General features: G+C 42.4%; 1 protein-coding gene across 2 annotated transcripts in view; it reads right to left on the reverse strand.

Moving 5' to 3' along the window:
- The window catches only part of LOC122556123 (transmembrane protein 127), a 47,995-nt gene that overhangs the window by 3,142 nt on the left and 33,725 nt on the right, over positions 1 to 11,128 (reverse strand). Inside the window, exons 2-3 of one of the 2 annotated variants that reach the window (XM_043702719.1) lie at positions 7,942 to 8,106; positions 4,345 to 4,433 (exon numbers count right to left, since the gene is read on the reverse strand). In XM_043702719.1, the coding sequence (XP_043558654.1) occupies positions 4,372 to 4,433; positions 7,942 to 8,106 (227 nt within the window). In that variant the 3' untranslated portion in view covers positions 4,345 to 4,371. The remainder of the gene's footprint in view (positions 1 to 4,344; positions 4,434 to 7,941; positions 8,107 to 11,128) is intronic. The other variant, XM_043702636.1, reaches the window with a different exon arrangement.

An 11,128-nucleotide genomic window follows, 5' to 3' on the forward strand; every position in this document is an offset into this window, starting at 1 on the left:
GAAGTGGGGGCAGAGTGGTGAAGTGGGGATAGGTGAAGACATGCAGAAGGTATTAGCTTATTGGTAAATGGGAGGGATGAATCCGCTTGGTGGCAGGTAGCAGTGGAAGGGACCCTCTGGCAGTTCATTCCATATATACACCATTGTCTGTGTGAAAAAGTTGCCCCTTAGGTCTCTTTTAAATATTGCCCCTCTCACCTTAAACCTACACCCTCTAGTTTTGACTCCCTTATGCTGGGTTAAAGACCTTAGCTATTAACCTTATCTATGCCTCTCATGATCTTATAAATTCTATAAGGTCAATTGTCAGCCTTCAATGCTCCAGAGAAAAATGTTCAGCCTCTCCTTATAACTCAAACTCTCCAGTCTCATTAATGTCCTTGTAAATCTTTTCTGCACCCTTTTCAGTTTAATAATATACTCCCTAGAGTTGGGCGACCAGAACTGTACACAGTATTCTAAAGTAGCCTCACCAATGTTTTCTCTTCTACTCAATGCTCTGACCAAGTAAAGCAAGCATACTAAACACCTTCTTCACTACCTTGTCTACCTGTGACACAACTTTCAATAAACTGTGTACCTGCGCCCCTAGGTCTCTCTGTTCAACAACAGGCCCAGGGCCCTCCCATTAACTGTGGAAGTCCCGCATTGGTTTGTCTTATCAAAATGCAACACATCACATTAAACTCTATCTGACACACCTCAGCCCATTGGGCCAGTTAATATCTCATTGTACTCTTAGATAACCTTCTTCACTGCCTACTGTATGACCAATTTTGGTCTCATACTGTACTTTTTCAAAACCTGTAATCAACTCTCACAGGAGTTGGCAGATATGGAGGATTTTAAAAACTTGCACGATGTGTATATATTTACATAGATGCCATTGGGAATGATTAAAGATTTGGAGACAATGCTAAAATTAGACAAATAGCAAAGGGCTACTTATAAGACAAGTACAGCAATAAAAATAGTGGATGCTATTCATTGCTATGAAATGTGAGGAAATAATCATAGAATCATAGGATCTGTACGCTGTGGAAATAAGCCATTCGATCCATCAAGTCTGCACGAACACTCCAAAGAGCATCCCACCCACACCCAGCCCCCCCCTTATCCCTCCAACACTGCATTTATAATGGCTAGCCTGGACACTACAGGGCTATTTAGCTTGGCCAATTCACCATACCTGCATATCTTTGGACTGAAGGAGGAAACCAGCGCGCCCAGAGGAAACCCACACAGACACGGGGAGAACATGCGAACTCCACACAGACTGTCATCCAAGGCTGGAATCGAACCTGGGTCCCTGACCTACTGTGCTGCCTTACTAATCCGTGATTAATAATAATTTGCCAGTTTTCCTCCTATCCTCAAACCCACATATTCAAACATATCCCTCACTACTGAAATTAAACCCTACATTTTCTGTGCTCGTGTCTCCCTCTGCTTGCTGACTGATGTCGAGTTCTTCAGCACAATTCCTGTGACTACAGAACTGCTAAACATTGATCTGAGCATCAGCTCCTTCCTTTCATATTTCCTTCAGAACATTAAGAGTCATGCCCCATCTGGTTTAGGTTTCCTGCAGGATTTCATTTTGTCTGTTAGTGCACTGTTAAATTCATTTGCATAAAATTCATAACATGTCATTTTAATTAGGTCATTCATCAACATAGAATAAGTAACTGCTTCAAAATTGCAACAGAACTTTCCACGAGCCCATTAACTTGTAGGGTACCAAAGGAAATTTAGCTCTTTAATTCACGGAGTTTCTGCATAGCACGCACTTTACTGATAGCACATTCTCTTATGGATTCTTAATGAAAGAAAATGACTGGGTCGAGCCTGAATATCAGAATAGCATGTCTGTGATCTCTCGGTTCTCCAAATCTCTCACTTTCGTCTTGTCTGTGTTATGAAGTTATAGGCATGTACTGTACCTTTAAGAGAGAGTGAAAGCTGGCAAGGACTTAACAAGCACAGAGTGTGCTGAAAAATTTAAAACTGTAACATTTCCCTGTGAAACAAATAGCTGGAGCTGAGTTGCTATGTTACATAACATATTTGAATTTGGCCAATCAGTTTAATTTATACCCCAGATACCGAAAGACTTATCATTTTAAATTATGCCCCAAGATACCAAAATCCAATCAAATTCGAATTTTATTGTTTTGATAATATCAAACCAATGAGACAACCTGATCTTTTGGGGTATAAAAATCAGGCATTTTGAACAGATAGCCAGAATGGCAAAGCGCATTAACAAACAAAAAGGCCCACAGAATCAGTCTCTGAAAGGTACCTATTCATGTGAAATCTGTGCAGCAGAAGACGGAAGAAAAAACCTTGAGCCAGATGAAGATTTTTCATCTACAGAGGAAGATTCAGAGGAGAATCGACACCGCTGACTGGTTTTGAAATTTGAATTTTTTGTAAATCTTAATTGAGGAGTTTTATCGGATCAGTATATTGTGGTAGAGTGGGAGGTCAATAAATCGTTAAGGAGAAAGTGAGGTCTGCAGATGCTGGAGATCAGAGCTGAAAATGTGTTGCTGGAAAAGCGCAGCAGGTCAGGCAGCATCCAGAGAACAGGAGAATCTACGTTTCGGGCATAAGAAGAAGGGCTTCCTGAAGAAGGGCTTATGCCCGAAACGTCGATTCTCCTGTTCCCTGGATGCTGCCTGACCTGCTGCGCTTTTCCAGCAACACATTTTCAGCAATAAATCGTTAAGACAAAGGAGGATTACAGCATTGATAGCTATTGTTTAATGTTCTCTTTTTCTCTTGGACTTAAAGAATAAATTATTAACTTTCCTTTAAATAGTGGGATTTGGTAGTTCTTTGTCACTCATACTTTAAAAGGACCAATTTTTAAATTCCAAGAAAATAAATTCCCTCCCTGTTTTATAATTTATAAAAGTCATAAAAAGTTTTCATTTATAAAATAAATTTAATAAGACAACAGTGCAAAAGAAGACACTAAATATTTGGATTGTAGCCCACAAGAGGAATAAAGAAGCAAGTCTCTGCGCAAAATAGAATGAGCGTTCCAACCATTCAATTTTAATGATTTGCACCAAGTAGATAATCCATCTCTGCCCCCGCCTGAGCCACTAACAATGCTGGTCTTCAGCTAATCTGTCTCACTCCATACGATATCAAAGTAACAGAGTCAAAATGTGTTGTGCTGGAAAAGCACAACCAGGCAGGCAGCATCCGAGGAGCCAGAGAGTCGACGTTTCAAGCAGAAGCTCTTCATCAGGACTGCCACGTTCTTGGTGAGCTTATGATCAAAAGGTTGACTCTCCTGTTCCTTGAATGCTGCATGATCGACTGTGTTTTCCTAGCACCAGACTGTTTGACTCTGATCTCCAGCATCTGCAGTCCTCTCTTTCCCCCGATATCAAAGTAACAGCAGAGTGTACGGAATACAACTCCGTGGGCTTCAACAACCTAGTATTAAGTACTGAACACCAATGCTCTACAACTAGTCTTGTCTTTTGCCAAGTTCTTTCAGTACAGTGCCATAAGACTGGAGGATAGCAAATGTGGTTCCCCTGTTCAAGAAGGGGAGTAGTGACAACCCTGGCATTATAGACCAGTGAGCCTTACTTCAGTTGTTGGTAAAGTGTTGGAAAAGGACTTCAGTTGTTGGTAAAGTGTTGGAAAAGGTTATAAGAGATAGGATTTATAATCATCTAGAAAAGAATAATTTGATTAGGGATAGTCAGCACAATTTTGTGAAGGGTAGGTTGTGCCTCACAAACCTGATTGAGTTCTTTGAGAAAGTGACCAAACAGGTAGATGAGAGTAAACCGTGGTGGTTGATGGGAAACGTTCATCCTGGAGTCCAGTTACTAGTGGTGTACCGCAAGGGTCGGTGTTGGGTCCACTGCTGTTTGTCATTTTTATAAACGGCCTGGATGACAGTGTAGAAGGATGGTTTAGTAAATTTGCAGATGACACTAAGGTTGGTGGAGTTGTGGATAGTGACGAAGGATGTTGTAGGTTACAGAGAGACATAGATAAGCTGCATGTTATGAAGGTTTCATATTTTTATTATTGTTGAGGATTTGAAATAAATTAGTGTTTTTGCAATCCTTCAGAATTCAAGTTCAGCAGAGGTATCTTTTGTTTTTAAATGGTCAATGAACAGACATATTGAAAGTATTTTCAACAAGGCATTCCTTGTAAATTATGTGGTTTCAGTTAATTATCAGACTTGTTCACTCCCTTTGTGACTCTCTGTGGCTGTTTGAACAGTATTTTGCAGGCAGGATTTCCTGAAGAAGGGCTTATGCCCGAAATGTCGATTCTCCTGTTCCTTGGATGCTGACTGACCTGCTGTGCTTTACCAGCAACACATCTTCAGCTCTGATCTCCAGCATCTGCAGACCTCACTTTCTCCTTGGTTACCAGTTCAGGGAAGCCTGTTGAAGAAAAGGCTGAATTTGAGAGGTGAGGTTTGAGTGTCTGCCCTTGACATCAAGGCAGCATTGATACCATTAACCAAGTGTGGCATCAAGGAGCCCTAGCAAAATGGGCATGGGAAATTCAATGGGAATGAGAGGAAAGCTTCCTCTTTTTCCTGGAGTGTAAGAGGTTGAGGGGTGACTTATAGAGGTTTATAAAATCATGAGGAGCATGGTTGGGTAAATAGACAATGTCTTTTCTCGAGAACTAAAAGGTGCACGTTTAGGGTGAGAGGGGAAGAACTTAAAAGGGACCGAAGAGGCAACTTTTTCATGCAGAGGGTGGTGTGTGTATGGAATGAACTGCCAGAGGAAGTGGTGGAGGCTGGTACAATTACAACATTTAAAAGGCATCTGGATGGGTATATGAATAGGAAGGGTTTAAGAGTGCTTGGGGCCAAATGTTGGCAAATGAGACTAGATTAGGTTAGGATATCTGGTCGGCATGGATGAGTTGGACCTCAGGGTCTGTTTCCATGTTGTACATCTCTATGGTTGGAATCATAGCTGGAGAAAAGGAAGATGGTTGTGGTTGTTGGAGGTCAATCACCTCAGCTCTGGGACATCTCTGCAGGAGTTCCTCAGGATAGTGTCCTCGGCCCAACCATCTTCAGCTGCTTCATCAATGACTTCTGTTCCATCATAAGGTCAGAAGTGTGGATGTTCACTGATGATTGCACAGTGTTCAGCACCATTCATAACTCTTCAGACAAGGAAGCAGTCCATGCTTGAATGTAACAAGATCTGGAAAAGCTTGGACCAATTTGTTGCAAGTAACATTCAAGCCACACATATGACAAGAAATAAACATCTCCAATTTAACCCTCTCCCCTTGACAATCAATGGCATTACCATCATTGATTACTACCGCATTAACATCCTGGCTGCTTATTATTGACCAGAGACATAAGTGGATCAGCCATATAAACACTGTGGCCCCAAGAACATGTCTGGAGTTGCATATTCGAAGCAAGTAACTCAACCCCAACCTATCTACCACCTATAATGATTGCAACTGAATCTCCACTTGCCTGGGTACATACAGGTCCAATGACAATCAACAAAGTAGAATCCGTACAAAATAAAGCAGGATCCTTTCCACCTCGTTAAACATTAACTCCCTCTGTATATGCCATAAAGAAAACCCCCTACATCAATTAGCCAAAGCTTCATCAACAGCACTTTCAAAACATACAACCAATGTTACTTAAAGGAACAAAGACACCAAACACCACCACTTGCAAGTTCCCTTCCAAATCACGCACCTACTTGACTTGAAAATATACCATCGCCATGACTGACATACAAAATGCCAAATGTTGTAACTGCAGTCAAATTCCAGTAAGACAACATTTCTGCTATTTGTGATGTAGATTTGCAGCATATTATTATTTGGGAACTTGGATTCAAAAGTGGAGGAAAAAATGATTTGCAGTTTCATTTCTGCAACTCAGGTTTTTTACACAAAGGTTAGAAAATTATTTTTAGTAGTGATCTAAAGACAGCTTTACCAAGAAAGCATGAACCTTAAGTTACATAACTAGCAGCTAACCTGACAGCTCGTTATTGAATGCTTAGAAAGTTGAGTTGTATTACCACAACAGAAACAGATGGTTCTGATGCCTCTAGTGGGTCGAAATCACGATTAAGTGTCCTGAAGATTGTGCTGCCTGCCTAGTGCTATGGTTAAGGATACCACATGTGGGCTGCAGAGGAACTTGGAGTGAGAGGGAAAGGTTCAGTTGTTGTGGTATATTTAGGTACCAACAAAATAGGTACAAAGAGGAAAGACGTTCTGAAAGATTAAAAGTTTAAGGGGGATACACGCAGCAAGCACTTTACTCAGAGGGTGGTAGGTGCCTGGAACGCATTGCCAGCAGAGATAGTAGAGGCAGGCACGGTAGATTCATTTAAGATGCGTCTGAACAGATGCATTAGTAGGTGGGGAGCAGAGGGATACAAATGCTTAGAAATTACTCAGGTAGTAGTAAGGGTATGGAATGCTTCGCCTGCAATGGTCGTAGATTCGCCAACTTTAAGTACATTTAAGTCGTCATTGGACAAGCAAATGGATGTACATGGAATAGTGTAGGTTAGATGGGCTTCAGATTGGTATGACAGGTCGGCACAACATCGAGGGCCGAAGGGCCTGTACTGTGCTGTAATGTTCTATGTTCTGTGTGCAGTTTGGTACTACCTTAAGCAGAACCCCAAGGGAAATAATCTTCAGACTATTACCTGAGCACAAGCACTTTGGGATTCAAATCCATGCCCCTCAGAACATTAGTTTGGGATTACCAATGTCCAATGAAATTACGACTATGCTACACTGTCACCATAAGGTTACTCAATTCAGTAAATGGGCAGTGACTAAAGACCTGATGAAATTGTTTCAGCCAACAAACCGAATATGCATAAACACTTTATTCCACAAACAAAGACCTCATCTTGCCTTGTATCAATGGATGAATGATGTTCCAATTGGACAGGGAAACCTTGTTTTTAGCACATTCAATCTGGAGACAGTGCAACAAAACCTGAAAGAAGATCGATGTACAGCCATGACAGGCAAGACCTAACCTACTGGATTTCAGACGTTTGTGAACCAGAGTGTCAGATTAGGGAGGTCCAATCTGTATACTTTAAAGTTTAGTCATTGTTGCCATGTAGAAAATTCAGTGGCCAATTTGCACATTTCATACTTTCACACACAACAATTTAATAATGTTTTTAATTGTTTGTCGGACAAATTATGGACAGGGCTCCAAGAGAATTTTCTTTGTATAAATAATGCCATGGAATCTTATAAATCCGACTGATGAGAGGGCCAGATGGGGTCCAATGTTCACTTCTCATCTGATAGACAGCCCTGCTGTCAGTGCAGCACTCCCTCAGAACTGCTCCAGTCCCTGGAGAGAGAATTGAACTCAAAGCTGTCTGACTTAGAGGACAGGCTGCCTCAACTGAAATCACCAGAAGAGTGGTAAGATTAGAATCAGAGAGAGAAAATTTACAACATGTGAGGCCATTATGTCTATGCCTATAGAAAGATAGCAATCCACCCTAATGCCATTTACCCACTGTGTAGGTTACACAAGTACATATTCAAGTGTCTTTTACATGAAATGAGGATTTCAGCTTAACCCACTTTTTCAAGCAGTAAGTCCAGTATGCTGCTGGTTTCTAATTGAAAACATTTCTCCTCAAACATTTCCTCTAACTAGTCTGCACTTCTTGACTTCTCTGATCATGGAGAGAGCCTGTCCACTCTGGTCTCTCATTATTTTATTTGCCTCAATTAAACCTTCCCTTCAAATGAAAACAACCCCATCCTATCCTGTTATTCCCATAGGGAAAATTCTCCAGTCTGGACATGATCCTCATCAATCTGTGACCATCTGCAGTGAACCTGTAAAATAGGGAGACACGTAAAAAGCTGAAAACATAAAACAAAGAAAATGTTTACCTGTTATAAAATGCAGCGTAATCGGCAAGTTAAACAAAAGTGGATGTCTTGATCCCAGGAAGCTGAGAATGAAAGCTCCAAAGCCTGTTAATATTCCAAAGTAGCTGCACGTGGCCATCACAATAAGTAGAGAAATCCCTTCATAGTTCAGGACGGTATTGGGATCTGCAGAATACAATTGAAGAAAGGCTGGTTAATATAAAGGTAAAGTTGCCATAGTCCTACTAGAGTCGAGAATGTTGGAAAAGCACAGCAATTCGATTTTCCTGCTCCTCAAATGCTGCCTGACCTGCTGTGCTTTTCCAGCGCCACACTCTCCACTCTAATCTCCAGCATCTGCAGGACTCACTTTTGCATAGTCCTACTGGACCATAGGGCTGCACTCTCATTAAGCAGAGACAACTGGTGGTGGGTTAACCTGACGGTCACTGCACCTGAGGCAAGGGGAGAAGGTGAGAAGGAAAGTCCTTCGTGGTAACCTTAGCTGCTGCAGGAATTGGACACATGCTGTTAGCATCACGCTGCATAACAAACCAGCCGTCCAGCCAACTGAGCTAACCAACCCCGGGTTAACATAATGCATTAATCAAAAGAAAAATCTTGTACACAAGAGGCTATGGCAATCAACTGCCATTGGCAAAACCGTTAACATGTTTGAAGCAGGCAAGGTCAAGCCAGGTTCAAAAAGGTGTCTGTAACAATGTCGGTATTCTACCCTCGAAATGCTCTTGGGTTCAGTATCACCAGTCCCTTCTCTGATGGATGCTCCAAGCCCTGTGACCCAAAGTACAAGGGTAAAGAAGTGATGGTGAACTTGTATAAGACACTTGTTAGAGCTCAACTGGAGTATTGTAGATGACAGTGTGAGCCAAGTGAGAGGAAGGGTGTGGAGAGGGTGTGGAGAGGGTGCAGAGGTAGTTTGCGAGAATGGTTCCAGAATGAGAACCTTCAGCTCTGAGGATAGATTGAAGAAGCTGTGAAAAGAAGGCTAGGAGGAGATCTGATAGAAGTCTGGAAAATCAAGAGTGGGCTGGATAGAGCAGATAAGGAGAAACTGTTCCACTCGTAAAAGGAACAAGAGCGAGACGGCATAGATTTAAAATGCTCCAGAAAAGAAGCAGGGGTGAAGTGAGGAAACCCTTTCACACTTAGTGACTAGTCACGGTCATGAAGTGCACTGCCTGAGAATGTGAAGGTGGCAGGTACAACTGAGGCACTTAAGAGAGCTTTGGATCATTATTTGGATAAAAATAAGGTGCACGGGGACAAAACAGGAGATTGATACATGTTTGAAGAGCTGGTGCAGGAATGAAGGTCTGAATGGCCACTTTCTGCACCATAACGACTCTGTACTACTGACCACCTGGATCCAACAGGCTGCCCACCAGTCAGAATGTGGCTGCCAAGGATTCCTATCCAGCCCACACCATGTTCCAAATCAGGGAAGAATACATGGAAGAGACTGCAACTCCAATCAGATGCTCTTTCCCTCCCGTCTTTATGTAAGAACTAGGAGAAAAATAGGTCATTTAGCGCCTCACGCTTGCTGCCAGTCAATAGGATCATGGCAGATCTCATCACGCCCTTAACTCCACTTTCCTGCCTTGGTAAAATTAGATTACATGGGATTCTGGGAGAGCTTGCCAAATAAGTACAGATTTGGCTTGACGGTGGTAGAAGGTTGATTTTTGGATTGGAACCTTGTGAACAGTGGTGTTCCGCAGGGATTGCTGTGAGGTCCACTGCTGTTTCTCATTTAAATAAATAATTTGCATGACATTTTAGGAGGCATGGTTAGTAGGTTTGCTGATGACACACAAATCAGTGATATAGCCTGAAATAACTCCACAGAGGCCAGCATCCCATCACCTAATCACCCTTTACTCACACGTGGAGAGTCTTTGACACTGGCCCAGCTCCCTCAGAGCCAGCTCTCAAGAGTGTCAGAATATCTGACATATCTTTTTATCTTGCAGCCAGGGCTCCATGATTGGACCAGACTAATATGGGTCCCCCAATCAGGGGACCCATATTCTATCATGTTTAGCTAGTTCACCTGGCTGGCTACATTACAATCATTACATAGATAATCTTTCTTCACTGTTGACTAAGATTTAAAAGGGATCTTGATCAACTGGTCCAATGGGCCGAGGTGGGGCAGATGGAGTTTAATTCAGATAAGTGCAAGGTATTGCAGTTTGGTAAAATAAACAAGGACTTATACAATTAATGGTAGAGCCCTGGGCAGTGTTGTTGAACAGAGAGATTTAGGGATTCAGATATATAGTTCCTTGAAAGTTGCATCAGAGGTAGACAGGGTGGTTAAGAAGGCACTTAGCATGCTTGCCTTCATTGCACAGATCTTTGTGTACAGGAATTAGGACGACATATTGAGGTTGTATAGGATGTGGTGACCCTGCTATAATTAGGAATGATATTGTTAAATTGGAGAGGTTCAGAAAATATTTCACAGGATGTTGCCGGAAATGGAGAGCTTGAGTTATAAGGAGGGGCTGGATAGGCTGGGACTTCTTTCATCAGAGAACAGGAGGTTGAGGGGAGACCTTATCGGAGTTTATAAAGTCACGAGGGGCATGATAAGGTGAATAGCAAAGGTCAAAACTCAAAATAGAATTAGAATTAGAATTCCTACAGTATGGAAACAGGCCCTTCAGCCCACCAAGTCCACACCGACCCTCCGAAGAGTATCCCATCCAGACCCATTCCTCAATGTTTACCCCTGACTCATACGCCTAACCCACCCATCCCTGAACACTATGGGCAGTTAAGCATGGCCAATTCAGCTAACCTGTACATCTTTGGATTGTGGGAGGAAACTGGAGCACCCGGAGGAAACCCATGCAGACACAGGGAGAATGTGCAAACTCCACACAGACAGTCGTGCGAGCCTGGAATCGAACCTGGGTTCCTGGTGCTGAGAGGCAGCAAAGCTAACCACTGAGCCACCATGCCGCCCCATTTTTTAATATATTTTTTGGATTTATATTTTATATTATTCCCAATTCTTCCGCCGTATATGCTCCCAAGAGGACCAATTCCACCATAGACCATCCCAGATGGCCTCCTTCTACAAAGACTGCAATTTCCCCTTCCACATGGTTGACAATGCCCTCCAGCACATCTCCTCCACTTCCCACACCTCCATCCTTGGACCCCACCCCTCCAA

The sequence above is a fragment of the Chiloscyllium plagiosum genome, chromosome 1, assembly GCF_004010195.1.
Source record: "Chiloscyllium plagiosum isolate BGI_BamShark_2017 chromosome 1, ASM401019v2, whole genome shotgun sequence".
NCBI lineage: Eukaryota > Metazoa > Chordata > Chondrichthyes > Orectolobiformes > Hemiscylliidae > Chiloscyllium > Chiloscyllium plagiosum.